Source organism: Arachis ipaensis, chromosome B3 (genome assembly GCF_059453495.1).
Source record: "Arachis ipaensis isolate K30076 ecotype BB chromosome B3, ASM5945349v1, whole genome shotgun sequence".
NCBI classification, from domain to species: Eukaryota; Viridiplantae; Streptophyta; class Magnoliopsida; order Fabales; family Fabaceae; genus Arachis; species Arachis ipaensis.
The window spans coordinates 7,246,058-7,263,908 of NC_142438.1; the positions used below are offsets into that span (position 1 = coordinate 7,246,058).

The 17,851-nt window shown below is 35.8% G+C and overlaps 4 protein-coding genes and 1 non-coding gene across 9 annotated transcripts; 2 read left to right on the forward strand and 3 right to left on the reverse strand.

Moving 5' to 3' along the window:
* Positions 1–1,023: 1,023 nt before the first annotated feature.
* Positions 1,024–3,196, reverse strand: LOC107628888 (envelope glycoprotein). 3 transcript variants are annotated; one of them, XM_088509619.1, is made up of 4 exons: positions 3,054–3,196; positions 2,753–2,871; positions 1,614–1,671; positions 1,057–1,181 (listed from the first exon to the last, which is right to left on the reverse strand). In XM_088509619.1, exons 1-3 carry the CDS (start codon positions 3,194–3,196, stop codon positions 1,652–1,654), a joined length of 282 nt encoding a protein of 93 aa, XP_088365745.1. In that variant the 3' UTR covers positions 1,057–1,181; positions 1,614–1,651. The 3 variants fall into 3 exon arrangements, with proteins under 3 accessions (XP_016187003.1, XP_088365745.1, XP_016187002.1); XM_016331517.3 differs by lacking the exon at positions 1,614–1,671 and having other exon boundaries at positions 1,024–1,181; XM_016331516.2 differs by lacking the exon at positions 1,057–1,181 and having other exon boundaries at positions 1,454–1,671.
* Positions 3,197–3,354: 158 nt separating this feature from the next.
* On the forward strand, positions 3,355–8,479 carry LOC107628887 (phenylalanyl-tRNA synthetase, putative / phenylalanine-tRNA ligase). Its single transcript, XM_016331515.3, has 18 exons — positions 3,355–3,561; positions 3,636–3,758; positions 3,946–4,038; positions 4,501–4,557; positions 4,994–5,049; positions 5,165–5,257; positions 5,397–5,487; positions 6,024–6,061; positions 6,164–6,202; positions 6,320–6,396; positions 6,478–6,562; positions 6,656–6,752; positions 7,062–7,158; positions 7,371–7,442; positions 7,590–7,656; positions 7,729–7,854; positions 8,061–8,115; positions 8,223–8,479. The coding sequence occupies exons 1-18, from the start codon at positions 3,415–3,417 to the stop codon at positions 8,274–8,276; spliced, it is 1,467 nt and encodes a 488-aa protein (XP_016187001.1). The 5' UTR covers positions 3,355–3,414; the 3' UTR covers positions 8,277–8,479.
* Positions 8,480–8,676: 197 nt separating this feature from the next.
* Positions 8,677–11,904, reverse strand: EMB2219 (Mitochondrial transcription termination factor family protein). Of its 2 annotated transcripts, none has more exons than XM_016331513.3 (6): positions 11,043–11,904; positions 10,427–10,835; positions 10,138–10,353; positions 9,919–10,026; positions 9,290–9,564; positions 8,677–9,189 (listed from the first exon to the last, which is right to left on the reverse strand). In XM_016331513.3, exons 1-6 carry the CDS (start codon positions 11,780–11,782, stop codon positions 8,922–8,924), a joined length of 2,016 nt encoding a protein of 671 aa, XP_016186999.1. In that variant the 5' UTR covers positions 11,783–11,904; the 3' UTR covers positions 8,677–8,921. The 2 variants fall into 2 exon arrangements, with proteins under 2 accessions (XP_016186999.1, XP_016187000.1); XM_016331514.3 differs by having other exon boundaries at positions 9,919–10,011; positions 11,043–11,873.
* A 55-nt stretch (positions 11,905–11,959) lies between these two features.
* TRNAQ-CUG (transfer RNA glutamine (anticodon CUG)) lies at positions 11,960–12,031 on the forward strand. Its single transcript has one exon. It is a non-coding gene; the product is annotated as a tRNA-Gln (tRNA).
* Positions 12,032–12,642: 611 nt separating this feature from the next.
* LOC107628885 (Leucine-rich repeat protein kinase family protein) lies at positions 12,643–17,649 on the reverse strand. Of its 2 annotated transcripts, XM_088509618.1 has the most exons (5): positions 17,107–17,649; positions 15,111–16,913; positions 14,800–14,928; positions 13,931–13,953; positions 12,643–13,575 (listed from the first exon to the last, which is right to left on the reverse strand). In XM_088509618.1, the coding sequence occupies exons 2-5, from the start codon at positions 16,856–16,858 to the stop codon at positions 12,992–12,994; spliced, it is 2,484 nt and encodes an 827-aa protein (XP_088365744.1). In that variant the 5' UTR covers positions 16,859–16,913; positions 17,107–17,649; the 3' UTR covers positions 12,643–12,991. The 2 variants fall into 2 exon arrangements, with proteins under 2 accessions (XP_088365744.1, XP_016186996.2); XM_016331510.3 differs by having other exon boundaries at positions 15,111–17,606.
* Positions 17,650–17,851: the final 202 nt, after the last annotated feature.

The window sequence follows — 17,851 nt, forward strand, 5'->3', positions numbered from 1 at the left end:
TGACACGTGTAGGTTGAGGTGATTGTGTTGAAGATTGAGGAGCAAGAAGTGCAAATTGGATCACCTTTTTACGTAAATGGACGAATGCATTGCAACGTGGTTGTTTTTGGCTCCATGTTAATGGAAGACTCATCACAAAACAATGAACAAAGCCATGTGAAATGGGCTACCACGATTCCAATGCCATTTATTTATTCAATTATTCTTGCTCAAAGTAGGAATTATCCAATTCATTGTCATATTATATTAAAATATTAATGTTTGCAAGACAATAAAAAATTAGTTTAAAGATTTTAAAATAATTTTATTTAATATTTATTCATTATTGTTAAATTATATAATTTTAAATATATAAAATATTTAATAATTATTAAAATTTATTATTTTAAACCGTCAATTAATTATTAACGTTTAAGAATATAAATTAAAATATATTGCTGAATTATTAAATTAAAAAATTAAATTAATAACTAAAAAAAATGACAAAATAAAAAATTTTAATAACTCTCTAATATTATATTATATAAGATCATTTTATATATCACCTTAATATTATTGTATTAAAAATAACCTAATCACATTACTTTTGGGTTTCTTGCGGCAAAATTTTAGTACTTTGACCTCGTATTAAGATTATCATTAGTAAAAATTTTAAATCTTTTACTTTAATTGATACATAAATATATTAACTTCACCCAAAAACTTAGGTACTAAACTAAAACTTCATCCATTTTTTTTTACTATTAATGAGAAAAGCTAAGTGAGGAATACTTTTTATTTATTTTTGCCTTACAATTAAATTGATACTAGCCAACTCTCTCTTCTTTTTACGCTAAAAATGTTGACCTTACATTCTCTTGAGAAAAACCAACAATCATCTAAACACACCAGCTAAGGCCATAATTAACAGCATATATATGACAAAGAAACAAGGGAGTTATCCTATAAAGTATAAAGAACAATTAAAAGAAAGAGACTGACAAGTAATCAAACTTACTCCCCCTTAAAAGAATAAAAGTTCCACAAATAATTCATAAAACTTGTCACATGGAAATGAGAATAGATAGAAGGAATAATATGATTTTGTTAAACTAGATTGTGATGCTCCATAGAGAAGGGAGAGAAGATTGAAATGATGGAATCCTTTTAGTTTAGCCTTTGTCACCGAGGCACTGCAAAGTCTAGCATACACATCAATGGAAAATATAAAATTACAATCAGCCCAAATAAGTTTTAAAAAAAGCATAGGTGATTATGTTTGACCTCAGTAATGCATCCCCTTCAAATCATTAACACAAAAACAGACACATAAAACATTGAAGGAAGGTTTCAATGAGAACAAAATGCAAACAACATAAATGTTATGAGATCATTTGAGCATGTATGGAAAAACTTACATCTCTTATTGGTAGTCCTTCCAAATCCATTCAAGAAAAGAATTTGAAGGACAAAATGACACTATAAGCACATTGGTCATGTATTAATTATCAGGGAAACAAGAAAATTCAATTGTACAGAGTCTGCACTTGCAGCATAATACAATGGCCAAACTTTCAACTTTCAATATTTAGAAAAGAAAACCTACAAATTCTCTCCTTTTTTTTTACCCTCACTTTTTAGCTTTCATCTTGAATGGATCCAGCAGGGTCTGTCACAATGTTTTTTCAAGTCCTATACAACAAAGTAAAAGAACATGTCAGGATGAGAATGAAGAAGACAAAAGGCAATTACTAAAGCTGGACTCCCATCTAATTGTGTTACTATTACTATGGGGGTTTTTGCATGGTAGGTATCTATTTCACTAGTAAATATGAGTTTTCTTAAGGTTAAAAAAAAAATCAGTTTTCACATACTTGTATAAATTTTATAAGATAACTTAATTCTTTCCGAAAAAAAGAAAAGGGAAAAACAAGTTTTCGGCTATATAAAAAAAAGAAAGCCTAACCTAGAAGCTTGGATCCCCTACATGTATAGTTTGATTAATTCCCACAAATAATGGAAATTCAGAATGCTAAGAAGGGATAGAACTTCTTATTCATGGCCTAGGCACCCCATATATGTGTATGTATTCGATTCAATTTATCTATGTTCATACCAACCAAGGTAGTCTAAAATTTCAGACTGTTTTGCTAACATCAAATGTAATCCTAATAGATAACAGAACATGATGACGTTGAATCCTTTCTTGTCCATTGACAAGATAGTGTTAAGAGTAAACAAATACAATAAGCACCAACAACTATTCAAGCAAGAATTTTTAAGAGAGTAAAATCTATGGAGTTTGAACATTTGTACTTGAACGACCATATTCTTCACAATTCATAATTATGATTTCTATTAATTGCATATTCCATGTACTAAAAGCTATCAAAATACGAAATGGATAACATTCCATCACATACCAAATACAAAACCGGCATAAATGTGCACTCCATTCCAACACAAAGCTCAACCCCACAATGCAAAAATCGATTTTCCACCAAAAAAAAAAAGAAAAACCTCAATCATAATAGTGATTCTGTTTCTTCTTACCATCAAAAGATCAATCACAATATACCAGCATTGTGCAAACAGAAATAGATAATTCGATGCACATCCATTCAATCATTGCAGATTCATATGATGACATATATAATGAGATAATAACTAACACATTTAAGAATGCATGAAAAACTACACTTAGTTCCATTCCAACCTCTCATAACAAGCAAAACCAAAAAAGAAACATTCTTTTTTTTTTTAAAGTAGGTACCTCTAGAAAGCAAGCTCCAGCAGCTGGAATCAACAGCAATATTGGAAGTGAGTCTTGCATTTGCAATAGCACTGTGAAGTGGCATCAAAGACTCTAAGCTTCCAATAACAGACAGAACCCTTCAAAACCACACCATCATAATTAACACAACTTAACCCCACCAAAATGAGAGCTTTTTAATTCAAAATTATTCCAAAAAAAAAAAAAAAACACATTTTGAGCTCATCTTACTGTAATAAAGGAACAAAATTGAAACTTGAAAGCAAAAGAAACACGGGGAAGCGCAGTGTTGCAATTGTACCTTGAAGCACGAGGAATATGAGTTGAAGAAGGCGAAGAAACCATAAACGGAGTTGAAGATCTCTGAGCGAAGCTTCTAGAACGATTCGCGAGCGTCCTTGATGCCACTCTCACAGCTGATTTACACAGCATTGTGGAAGCCATAGCACACTGCTAAGCTTTTTCTTCTTGTTCCTATCAAACCCTTAAACCCTAAATCAGAAAAATTCCGTACAAAAACCGTAATTGGGCCAACGGCTAGCCCAAACCCAAACAATTCGGGTCATTTAAGTCCGACCCGTTTTTCTTCCAAACTCAGATTGAAACCTATCTTACTTAACTTTCCGGTGGTGGCGCAAACGAAGGAGTGTGTCTCGTTGAAAATGGCGGAAGAGGCGATTCTGGGATACCTCCAACACAACGAGGAGATTAAGGATTCGGGTGAATTTGCAGCTGAGAGAAACATCGACCATAACGAAATCGTCAATGTGATTAAGAGCCTCCACGGTTTTCGATACGTCGATGCTGAGGTAACTCTTTCTGTTCCCATTCTCCGATGGAACTTTCTAGAATGTTCTTCTGACACGTTTGGAGTGAGTTTCAGGACATAAAGAGAGAAACTTGGGTTCTCACGGATGAAGGGAAGACTTACACTGCAACTGGATCACCTGAATTTCAACTCTTCAATGCTATTCCACCAGAGGGTATCCCTAAAGATGAACTTCAGGTTACTCTATCTTAATTTCTGCTAGAAATGGTGTTAGAAATTTTGCTGCTGACACATACTATGAATCTGAAGTGTTTTTTTTTTTTTTTTGTTTTCTTTTATTTGGATATTTGTATTGAGTTGTTATCCTTTTGTAGCGAAGAATTTTGGTTGGGAGAACTAAAAAGGAAGTGTTTTGTGGTTGCAGAAAAAGTTAGATCCATCTGTCTTCAAGATAGGTTGTGCTCAGGCTGCAAAGAACAAATGGGTGGAGATGGGCAAGCAACTTGTAACTAGAAAGGTAAAAGCCATTCCATTCATCTAACTCTGCCCGGAAGTGTCGAGTTGCGAGGACAGGGTTTGAGGCGACGGAGGAGGCTGTATGTTGAATGGCATCCTATTTTGGTTGCAAATGTTATATATTGAGAATTTAGAGTTGCAACAAATTCATTGTTTTGCCTCTCTCTCTCTCTCTCTCTCTCTTGGAGCTCAGTCCATATGTGACTAAAGCCATTAGAGTTTTGGTTTTGGAACCCCTCACTCTCTCTGTCTGAAGCCTTATTTTGCTCAACTAACAAAGTGTGTCTCCATGCTTCTTTCTTTAATTTTTCAGTTCTATTTTCAGAATTCTGTTTTGTGTGCATATGCATGTAATTGAAATTATTCTGTTGGTGTTCGGACAGTTGTATACTTGCTCAGTCCTTTGAAATGGGAGTAACTTTGCATGTTATGAAACATTTTATGAGCCAATTTATTCCTGCAGGTTCAAAATGTGGATGACAAAGTCAAAGGCCTGCTTCTTCAAATACAGCAGGGACAGGTAAATACTAGTTTGAATTCAATTGCACAACATCCTGAGATCCTTTCCTTTGTTTCCCCCTTCTTGGATTGGGAGAGTGGTTGCTGCAGTTTTTTTTTTTCCTTTTCTTTTTGGATTCTGAAGTATCTTGATGAAATTGAGGAGATGAAATGTTGAGATATATCCAACTATATGGTCAACATTTTGGGTTGGGAAGCGATGATTTGAGGTGTTTCATGTCTCTTTAGTTATGACATGCAACTTCATGTTGCTTTGTGGGTATTGGGGAAACATTTTCATCAATTCCTGTTGACGTTTAATTCTTTGGGTGGATTATTACTTTTTGCCTTTTCCATCTCCTTATGTTGATCTTTCTTTGTCAGTCTTTTGTTTGCTTTACAAGTTTCCCATTTGAAAATTGTGTATCTCTAAGAATCTTGCCATGTGGTAAATGCAGGGCATTGGTTCAGATGATATCAAAGCACTCAAAGCACGAAAGCTTATTGTTCCACAGTAATAATAATTTCTGTTGGTTGTGATGAAGAATTTTGAATATATACTGATCATGCAGTGAATGACTTGACTATTCTTTTCTTGTTGAAATTCTTATTAATATATTATGATCTAGAACATGGAAGGGCTACTCAGTGAGAAAAGGTCCTAATTATGCCCCCAAAAGAAAGCAGGTTGTGACTGATTTGACTCGGGAAAATTTTCAGAGGTATTTTATTTGTAGTCCAAATATGTACAAAAATGGGGCTTACTTAAAACCTCTGCATTAAATCGTCAACTTTATTTGGACATTTTAGTGCATTAAAACCCAATCTCATGAACTTGCCTTTTTGTATTCTTTATGTCAGTGGTGAGTGGAAAGAATTGGAGTTCAAAGAGTACAATTACAGTGCTAAAGGTGCTCCTCTTGAGGGTGGCCATCTTCATCCATTGCTGAAGGCAAGGAACCTTTTCTCCTTCTCCTTTCACTCATGCCCCATAAAATACTACATTCCCCTTGATATTTATTAGGAAAAAAAGAATTGTCTGTTATTATTGCTGACAATTTGAATATCCATAATTACATTTGCAGGAAAACGTATTGTATTTTTAGATATTTAAATTTGAGGATTGATATAGAGTTTTGCTAAGAAACTTGATGGTGATCAAAACATGCCTTGTATAGTGCCTTTTTATGCATTTATTTTAGTGGTTTTATATATATGCATGTGTGCACTATACTACGTGCATACATTGTATTGTGATTTTATTATGGTGCTTTCCCTATAAGATCCTTGCCTTGCCTATGTTATACTTTGTTGTCATTATTTACATGATCAATGCTAAAAGGGAACGTGGTATTTGGTGTATACTCAGACTCTGCACAAAATCGTGTTCAATCTTTACGGAATTTATAAGTGTTACTAGAAAAATTTGGATAGAAAAATTTGGAAAGCACAATTGGGTCATCTGATGAAATTTTTCTCTATGTTTAGGTACGGGCTCAACTGAAACAGATTTTCCTCTGCATGGGGTGAGTCCTATCTTTGTTTTGTGGAAGCTGATGTCTTCTTTGGTTCAACTTTTGTCTTCAACTTTCAAGTATAACATTTTATGATCTAATCTGATGCTGCAGTTTTGAGGAGATGCCAACTAATAATTTTGTTGAGAGCAGGTAACTGTTGTTTCCTTATGAATATCCTTCCCTGTTCAACAGATTGTACACATCATGTGTATTATAGCATGTAGCAGCAACATTTTGCTCTTTACATCTAATTGTTATAATTTGCAGCTTCTGGAACTTTGATGCGTTGTTCCAGCCCCAACAACACCCAGCTCGTGATTCACATGACACCTTCTTTTTGGACGGTTAGTGAAACTACAATTTTATACATTCTATTCTCTCATTCCATGCTTCATTATGAGTAAACATGGCTCATACATCTGCAGCTCCTTCAACTACAAAGAGACTGCCTGAAGATTATGTTGAGAGGGTGAAGCAAATTCATGAAACTGGTGGTTATGAGTCTAGGGGGTATGTATCGCCTTGAGCACACTTAGGATATTTGTTGCAAGACATATAAGTTCCAATATGTTGTGGAAAACCTTACAACTTGTTCCTTGGTAGATATGTATATGATTGGAAAAGAGAGGAAGCAAACAAAAACCTCCTGCGAACGCACACAACTGCTGTTTCCTCGAGGATGCTTTACCAACTAGCGCAGGTGTCCATTTGTGTCTGAACTCAATTTTTTCTTATCAGGTTCTTCTTTGTGTACATCATTATGTCATGTGATCTTACGTGCCATTCATCTTCCTGCTATTGTTCTTCCTCATGATTGCAGATTGAATTTTCTAAGTAATGTATATGAATATGTATGTCTGTTTTTGTGTGCATTGTATACTTGTTTGTGTTTTTTATTCATCTTTAATGATTATTCCCCAAGAATAAGTGATTATGTTTCCATGTTCAAGGACTGAAACATAGACTGCATCATATAATTTTGTTTCTCTTCGTTTTAATGTCTTAGCAGAAGCCATTTGCTCCCAAAAAATATTTCTCCATTGATCGTGTCTTCAGAAACGAAGCAGTTGATCGAACACATCTTGCTGAGTTCCATCAGATTGAAGGTAAAAGTTTTAATTCTTTGAAATTATTCATTGTCATCCTTATGAAACAAACACCTTTGATATTTATCTCTCTTGAAGTCCTGCAATTTTTTTTTTAAAAAAAAAGGGGCAAAGGAATAGACTACAGATTGCTTCTAAATTGTGTTTTTGTTTATCTTGGGATTCAAATTTGTCAAAATGATTCCAACATTTCTAGCATCATTTTTTTTCAGGCCTTGTATGTGATCGAGGACTCACTCTTTGTGACTTAATAGGAGTACTACATGATTTCTTCTCACACTTAGGTAATACTTTCTTATGTCGTAACAATTTACAATTGTAATGTTCTCTATGACCCACAGTCATGTTGGATAAATATGGTCATTAGTAGCATAGTTAAACTGTTGATGTTCCTAGCTAAAACATATTAATTTCATTGTTATTGAGATCAGGCATGACCAAATTGAAGTTCAAGCCTGCTTACAATCCATATACTGAACCAAGCATGGAGATTTTCAGGTGAATACTTCTTTTAATATTTGGCATCTCCTTATCCTGGTGCTGAGAATTAACATGGTCAAATCCTAACAGTTATCATGAAGGCTTTAAAAAATGGGTAGAGGTAGGAAATTCTGGCATGTTCAGACCTGAAATGTTGCGGCCGATGGGACTTCCAGAAGATGTCCAAGTTATTGCCTGGGGCCTGTCCCTTGAAAGGTGAGAAAAATTTGAGAACACCATCATGATTGATTGCTGAGAATATAGAAAATCCATTTGTTAAAGTTACTATGAATTCTTCTGTTTCGGTACTCATTTTCTGTTTGAATCTAATAAAACACTAGGAATTTTAGTACAACATATTAACTAACTACTGAACTTCATTCAAAATTGATTTTGACAAGTTCTTTTGTCTCTGGAAACAGGCCAACGATGATACTATATGGGATCGATAACATCAGAGATCTCTTTGGTCCCAAGGTATTGTTAAGTTATACCAAATATATGGTCCCGTGCAACAACTTTTTTTTTTTAAGTTTTACAAGTGATATTGTCATAAAACCATGTATGTTTCATGTTTGATGCAGGTGGATCTTGGCCTCATAAAGAAAAATTCAATTTGTCGTCTTGGAATTAACTAGAACAATTCATTTTTCCATTGAATTTCTTGTCATTTGTTGAAAGAAAGTGAAAGAAGTTTTGTGGTCAAATATTAACTGTAAGAATAGTTAGATCTCTTATGAAGAATTCTGGTGTTGGAAAGTTATGGCATTAGCATTTTTTATTTTTCAGCTATGTTTTGTTACTATTATTTTCATATAAAACACTGAATTTTTAGCATCAATGGCCTTGTTACAACGTTTCTACTCATTGATAAAGCTTACATAGACTTCACTTATACAATTTATAAATTTCATTGTGGATATTAATGTACAAGGGATCAAATCAAGGAATTTTACAAGCAATTGTCAAGTTGTAATCATGATTGCATCCTCTGAAAATCAACAAAGTATATACATGAAAGAAGCAAGAAAACAACAATTGAGTGGTGCAACATGCACATTTCAAAGTATATCAAGAGCATATACCTTGAAGCAATGTTGAGTTTAATTCTGTATATATACAAGACAGTGAATGATAGATTACAAGCTTCATTTTGTTAGCATATCAACCGTTGAACAGAAAAATATGATCTTATTGCAAATACTTGCAAGTGAAATTACTATATTAATCTGACTCACAACAATGACACCATTTTGCTCTCCATACAGTCATCAATTTTAATTTTATGTTTGGAGTTTAGTAGTAGTATCCACTGGAATAACAGCCTCGGATTGAGTCTCTTCCTCCTCTTCGCTGGATTGAGTCTCTTCCTCCTCATCGCCGGCAACACCAGACTGAAATTTTTTGCGCTTTCTGATGAGATCATTGACCAGTTTATTGAATTGTACGTCACTGCTAGCCAGCATGTATCTCAGCTTAATATTAAGCTGATTCTCCACAAGAACCTTGTGTCTTGGGATAATTCGCCCTTCAAGAGAATAGCTGAAAAACCTGAAAACAACATAGGAGGTAGATAAATAGATAATCGAAGAAAACTATGCAATATTCTTTAAAAGTAATCTATGATCAAAGTATCATTATGTGATGATACCTTGGAAACTCGATGATATCTTGCAAAGGTCGGATCATGGTTCGCCGCAGATAAACATACTTAGGCCGAAGGACATCGGGATTGTATCTGAGCAGCAATGGGAAATCAGCAACCATCTCGCCTAGCTGCCGGACGTGTATGCCAAGAGACAAAAAATATTTAACATTTACTTCAAGCTTTTGTACAATGCTGCATCCCAAGAGCTCAGGTCCCAGAGCTACAACCTTGGCAATATCTTTCTCAGTTACTCCAGCTTTGGTCATCAAGAATATAACCTTCATCACATTGAATTTCAGCAGATGAGTCAATACATGTCTCTAGATGAATCATCTTATTCACATATAATTATTTATTTCAATTCTTTCTGTCCATTAATAAGTGTCGAATTGACAGAATTGGTATATCCAAAAAGCAGGATATCAAGTTTGTCAATCTAACACTTGTTAATGGACGGAAGTAGCATAGAGTATATAGTACTATATGACACCAAGGACATAAGTATCCCTTCTCACACAAATTTGGATTCCTAATTATTCATTTGTGTATTTGGCTATAACTGTAAGAAGATATGAAAATGGTTACTGATAATATAAACATTTTTATCATAGTTGGGGAATAGAAGGACAAACCACTGGCCTAATCTTCTTGTTGAGGCTGTAAGTGAGTAGAGTAGGAAACTTCACAAGCATGTTGCCAACTGCATCATCTCTAACCCCTATGTCCTGAAAAAATTTTACCTTGATAATATAATAGGTACCATATTGTTAGCAACCTCATCAGCAAATATGCTGGTACAAAAGTCTTACAGAAACTGCTGATTACGTTAGTACAAATTCGTTTAAGGGTACCTTTGGAACAATATTCAACTTCAAATCGGTACAAAAGACCATTGGTTTAAGGGTAAGCATTCTCCTCATGCCATCTTTAGTGATTCCATAATAGTAGAAATACTTAACAAGAGGTTTCCATTGTTCTTCAATGCTACAACCCATCAATTGTGGCCTAAATGCTAGCAACTTGCCAACATCCTCATTTTTAAGCCCAAATTCTTTCAAGTAATTAACCTGAAAATTACAACTCAAGAATCAATTTATAATGTCTATATATCAGAAACCATTGCATATCAAACTACTGTACCTTTTGGTTCATTTCTTCCATAGTTAAGTAACCAAGTGCTCTGGGGAAATCAAAAACCATTGTGCCAAAATCCTTCTCATTCATACCCATGTCGACATAGAACGCCACACGAGTCTTCACTTCTTCTAAGCTGTACGACAACAATTGAGGACATCGACTAATGACATAACCCACCCAGTCTCTCCTAACTCCATTGGACACCAGATACTCTACAATCTCGTCAAGTTCCTTATAGCTGCGGTGCAAAATATTCTCACCACCCTTAACAAGTGCAACCCCAAGGAACTCCCCTTTCACATGATTCGACTTCAACCACTGGACACGGTCCCTTATCAAATCAATTCTTCCTCTTGACAACAAAATGAGCTTTGATATCTGGGGATATGATAGTTCATTATGCTTCAACCATCTAAAAAACACAAGTACAATCCAATCAGCAGCCTCCAAAATTTACTATAACCACAAACATTTTCAATTCCAAACATAAGACATACTAAAATTAAGAATTAAGAAATATAACTAATACAAGTAAATCTACCTAACCATATGAAGTTATTACTTCATTCCACAGAAACAAAAAAACAAACATCTTAGCTTCAATCCAAGTAATCCTTACCTGATAAGTGGCACAACCTGGGAGTCCTCAATGACGGCTTTGGAGCGCAAATTGAAACTAGAGTTATAATATTCTGGCATCCTCTTCAAGCTAGCAGCTTCAATCATAACATAGTCAAGGAAACCTTGCAGCCTATTAGCCAAGTTAGTAGTGTAAGTGATTCCAAACCTGCCCTCCTTCATCATGGCTTCTTTGAAAATCTCCAAAGTCACCTTCCTACGAATCTCAACTGCACGCATTATCATCTCCTCCTCTTCTTCATCAACATGGCCATCACCACCACCACCACCACCATCACCATCATTGTCAACACTTGATTGAAAAAGGTTTCTTATAGGTGGAAGAGAAGAACCCACATCAGAGTCACTTGGGGACTGAACATAGATGGAACCAGGGAACTGAGGGGTCCTCTTCCTAACAAGGGAAAGTTCCAAAAGTTTCACCTTTTCTTGGTGGGGCATGATGGGGTGTTCTTCAAGTTCAATCTTTTGGGAAGCAGTGAGTTGCTGCTGATTCTGGTTGTTCTGGGAAAGGTTCTGAAGGAGAAAGTTTGTGGATTTGGAATTGTGTTTACGGTGAACGGGGCTGTGATGATGTTCATCTGGGGCATCTTGGGAATGTGGGTTATGGCAGTTGAGAATGGTGGAAGTTGAAGTTTGGTTGCAGATGGACTTTGATTTGAATGGTACAGAGGAGAATGGAAGAAGGTAAAGGTTGCATTTTTGACACAAAAATAGCATCTTTTTTGTAATTGATTCGGTGAAGATGGTGATTGGAATTCGCAGTGGATAAGAGTTAACAGTTGCAGCTCAGGTTCGAAATTTCGTTAGTTCCTGATTAACGAAGAACAGGAATCGGAACAAAATATCTCAAATATACAACCCTAATATAAAAAAGTAAGAACCTTGGAACATCTCGGTCCCATGGTCTAGTGGTCAGGACATTGGACTCTGAATCCAGTAACCCGAGTTCAAATCTCGGTGGGACCTTTTTTCCTCTCTGTTCAATAATTTTTTTTCCCCCTCTCAACTGTTTTATAGAACTATGACATGATAAACTTTTTAGCTTCCTTATAAATTGTGCAAACAATATTTTCTGTTTATATTAAATTGAAAATTTCATAAAGCAAAACCAATAAAGAGATGTGGGAAAGAATCCATCATTTTTTCATTATAAAGTTGTAATACCGGAAGAAAACAAGTATTCAGATGATTCCAGACAAAGCTATTGTCAATGCTATAAAGTCAATAAGCAACATATTGGCACAAGGCCAACAGAATCACTATAGCATTGTTTTTATGCTGTCTCTTTTTCTGAGATAAGTGGAGTATATATGATACTAAATTTTAGCTAGCTAATATTAGACAATTTTTAATTATAAAAATTCTTATTTTTTAAAAGATTTAAAATTCTGAATTTATAATTTAAAATTTAGAATTACGAATTTATAATTTGGAGTCTAAAACTTAAGATAAATATAATAATTTTTAAAAAATAACTAATATTGGTTGAAAATAATTGACTCCCTAACATTACTCTAACTCTTAAGTGTTGGATAACAAATGAATTTATATTCTAAGATAGGAACAGAGACAATGGGTTAAAAAAATCAAAAATCAATTACAAGTGGGAGGGGAAAAATGGTGGCTTGTTTCTATCCAAAACAAGCAATAAAAAATATGCATTATCTACCATGGCATTCATCCTCCTTCTGGCTCTCCATATCTCTCTATCTGTCCACCAAATTACTCTGATAACCACTGAAAATGAAAAACAACCCAATCCCCTTTGAAAAGTGACAAAGTTCAAGGGATATGAATGCAACTTTGACCTTAGAAATATACAATATGCACCTTCCAATACCAAATGCAATGCTCAAAATCAATAAGAGCAAGTGGTATTAGTGAACAGAAACACAAATGGAAAGCCTGATATATCATCACCAATATTCAAGACTTCAGGCCTTCAACTCCAGATGGTTCTGGAGATATGGATGACATATCACCACCAACATTTTGGAGGCTAATCTCCGAGCCGGTAGTTCCCGAATGCTTTAAACTACTCTCTCTTTCTATTCTTGTACTAGAGGCTGCTGGAATTACTGCTACATCGGATGAACTCTGACGCCAACTACCAAACAATGTAGCGTTCCATGAGCCTCTCGATGAAGTTGATCTAAGCCGAGCAGAACTGGAATTTTCTTCCCTTACAACTTTAAAAGGGTTTTCTAAAGCCCGAAGAACATGTCTCATTTGGGGTCTTCTTGAAGGTTTAGGATTTAGGCAAGTCCTGGCAACAATGGCCACTGCCCACACTTCCTCTAATAAATCCTCGTCATCAACGATAAGAGATGGATCCACTATTTTTGTTATACGCTCCTTGTCATAAATAGTAATGCAAGGTAGAATCTGCTCCAGCCATTCCTTCGCTTCGGCATCACTGGCTGCACTGATTCCCAGCTTGCCAGTCACCAGCTCAAGTAAAACTTTCCCAAAACAATACACGTCATAGGCACAAACCGATGTTGATGAACCTGTTTTCAAAGGAGATAAAATTCATCAAATTATAACCACTTTCAGCCTAAGAGAAGTAGCAATGACAATGAGATGTGCCCAGATTTTTTTTTTTCTCTTTTTTTTCCACATGACATAACAATGTATCTTTCACAGCTATTGCCCAAAAAAATGCCACTTGAAACCAATTTAGATTACCATATAACATGATATTTCTGCTAGACCAAATTATATGTTGCCACAATCCCTCACAATGCAGTCAAAAGGGGAGGTTGATACTTGAAAGAGGTACTATGCAAGTGTGATATACAATCGAAAGTCAAGACATGGAACTATAAAAACGACTGCCGAAAGTAAAGTTGAATTTGTACTTACCAGATGTGCCTTGTTCAGAAGACCTGACACATAAAAATGGAAAACCAAACATTAGATAAATATTATTCTATTACAAAAATATGCATTTGGAAGATATGACTTGTCAAAAAACTTGATGCAAATCAAATGCATGTTAGTAGAGACAAAAGAAAAAGGAAAGAAAGAACAAAAAACTACTATATGATAATTCAATAATAAGATAATCCAACTGCATCACAACTTATTTCCCAAGACAACACTTCGGTACTCAAAATGTGAACAGATTCCAAGGTCTTACTGCCCGTAAGTTTCTACAGGCAATTGATGTTTTAAAGGAATCAACTCTGAATAAGCTAAAGCAATATAACTACACCCAATAGACAAAGCTCAAAAACATTAAAATTTCAAGAAGAAAATGCATAAGGAACTAGAGATCGCAGTCTAATGCGGATTTCAACCACATGCTAATGTACATTATGTGTACTAGTACTACACCAGCATAATCCTATGCTGATATATACCAAGCCTAGTTTAATTGAAGATGCAAAAGAGATGGGTCCACAGGGTCCATAACTGACATACCAAGACTTTACTGATTAAGTTTTAAACCGTGAATTATGAAACAACTTTCTTTTCCTTATGATAAAATGGATTATGCAAACAAATTAGTTACAATTATTAGAAAATCTAGCACACAAAGGACGCATTGCAATTTTCAAATACTTAACTCAAATAAATCAACTTCTTCAAAACATATGCATCTTCCACCAATAAACAGAATAAAGAATAGTCAAAGAAAGCACAATAATGCAATGCAAAATGAATTCTCAAAGACCTGTCAGATCATGTTCATGGTATTTATCAGATACAATTGTTAGTGGAGTACTTACTGGGGCAACCGTAGCAACCGGGTAATTTTGCTTTGTTGAGTATCCCCATCTTGAGGGCATGCTTCACTTAGACTCCCTAACCGAACTTCGTATTTATCTTCTAAAAGTATACTGCTTGCTTGGACATCTCTACAAGAATTAGGTGAGTTTTCATTACAAGCGTTTACAATTTGCAACATATTCAACAAACTAACAATAAAGACAAGAATTTACAGAAAAAACGGAAAATTTCAACCATACATCATATGAAGTTTCACAATAGACAAGCACAAGGATCATCTATTCTTAGCAAGATGGGAGTCTGGACATACCTATGAACAATTGGTGGATTACATTCATGATGTAGATAAGCCAGGGCCTCTGCTGCTCCAGTAGCAATTTTTAACCTTGTTATCCAGTCCAGTGACTTCAATTTATCATCTTCAGACACCGTCTTTTTGTAGTGCAAGCAATTCGACAAGTCCCCATTTGGCATAGCTTTATAAATGAGAAACTTTTCATTCTCAGTCTCTAAGCAGTGACCCAACAAGGGAACAAATCTCGGATGAGAAACCTTATTGAAAAAATCCAATTCCGACAAGTAAGCATCCTTCTGAGTTGATCGGATGTCAATCCTTTTGATTACTACAGGAATGCCACTTTCCAAAACACCATTAAAGAGGTCCCCACTGTGACCATGTTTAATAAGACTTGCATCACTGAAATCACTTGTAGCCTGAAGTAGTTCATGATATGAAAATGAATCTCCTACACTCGAGAACTTTATTGATGAACCAGCACCGGGATGTGGAGGACTGCCTCCAGCTGGGGCAGGACCCACGCCGTTCCCCCTTTGACTTGAATTACCCCTCTTACGAATGCATAGCAGAAGCAGAATGAGTAACAGCAGCAGCACAAATAAACCAACCCCACCTGAGATTGCTCCAATTAAAATTTTAGTTTTATTGCTCATTCCGGAAGCCTTTCCTGCAGAATCTCCCGTTGAATTCGGACGTCCAAAATTATCAAAAGCGAGGCCCCTTGCAGCATAAAATGATGCACATTCTGCTAATGTCCTCTGCCCTGTCACATTTCGGAGGCAATTCCTACCTATAGATGCATTAACCATGAAGTCCAGAACATTGCCTTCAAAATAATTGCCTGACAGATCAACAGAACTAAACCTTCTAAGCATAGTAGTAAGGCCTCCATAAAACATGTTATGGGAAATATTGAGCTGCCCAACAGTAGCATTAGCAATGGAACTAGAATTTGGAAGCCGGCTAGTGAAGTTATTGCTGGAGACATCGAGGAAGCTCAGTTGTGGCAGAGACCAAAGCTCTACAGGTAAAGCACCAGTGAAATTGTTCTGTCTCAGCACTAAGAATTGCAACTTAGATAGTGTCCCAATGCCAGGGGGAATTGACCCGGATAGATGATTAGCCGAGATGTCAAGGGAAGAAAGATTCCCAAGAGATGAAAACCATGTTGGCAAGGATCCATTAATAAAATTCTTGGAGAGATCAAGAACTGAAAGTACTGAGAGTTGACCAAGACTATTAGGAAGCACACCAGTTAGATTGTTATCAGACAGATAGAGGCTAGTCAGGTTGGTTAAATTCCCAACACCAGGCGGAATAACACCGGTTATGAAGCAAGACCGAAGATCAAGCACACGAAGTGAATGGAGCTTCTGGCCAAACCAATCAGGGATAGGACCGGGAAGCCGGAAATTGGAGGCATTGAAGGACTGCAAGAGGGTCAAATTGGCCAAGGCTTCTACAGAAAACTGTGGATTTCGCCGACCAATTCTGGTTCTCCTAAAGCCAGAGATGTTGATCCCAACAACTCTACCATTCTGGCACCTTACACCAATCCAGTTTGAGCAAGGATCAGCCTTTCTTGGCCATTCCTTGGACCTCAATCCGAGCGAGGACCGAAGTTGAAGCAGTGCTGCTCTTTCAGCTGGTGAACTCAGTTGCTGAACCTGCTGCTCCAATGTGAGCTCAAAATGAAACAGCTTCAACCACAACAACAAGAACAAGGGAATAAACGATACTATGTTTCGCTGATCCACCATGTCTTATTATCATTATCATTCACCGCTGACCAAAAGATCCAGACATGTATGCATTCTGTAACCATAAATGGAGGATCCAGATACCCAATAGGCCAATTCAGAAGGGAGAAAAAAGAAGACTTTTTAAAGAAAAAAAAATATATTATTCTCTCTTTCTCTCTCCCTCTCTCTCCCTCTCTCTCTCTCTGAAAAAATCTTAACTTCCACTTTCCAATAGGAAAATAACAGAAAGATATGAAAACTCTTACCTCAGTCGCAAAATAAGGCTGTTGAATCTTCAAACTTTGGTGTGAGTGTGACACTCTCCCTATTTCTCTATCTACCTGTTCTATATTTTTCTATAACTCTCTCTCTCTCGCAACGCTTCAGATTCTTCGGTTGACGAAACCCACCAACAAAAGAACGATTTTTAAATTGAAAAATATTAAAAGAAAAAAAAAAAGAAAGGGGGCGGAAAGAAAAATAAGAAAAAGAAAATGACAAGTTGAATAGAATATGACACAGCCAAAGTAGCAGTTAGGCTCTGCCACAAGAGAGATGAAGAAGAAAATAACAAAGACAGAGTCTTTTTCAATTTCTAAAAATGGGGTTTTGTTGAATCAGAGTTAATGGTGGTGGGTTCTTCTTGTATGTTGGGCATTGCAAGATTGAGTTTGAAGTTGCAGAAGGAGCGCAAAGGAGAGTCAGTGTAACACTGATGCGACAGCGTTTTGATTCTGTTTGACTCCGGCTAACCCTTTCAACTCTCTCTCTCTCTCTGATGCAGTGGCAGGTTGGAAATTGCCATGGTTGGGTTGGATTTATGTTGGATGTGTTTAACATGTTCCATTCGAAAAACTCAACATCGCTGTTCCAATAAATCAACACCTTATATTTTTGGTGTCATTCATCAAGGGTTCATATTTAAAATGTATTATAATATAATAATATATATTTGATTAACATTATAGACCTACAATTACATGAAATATTATTTTTAGCAAAAATATTAAG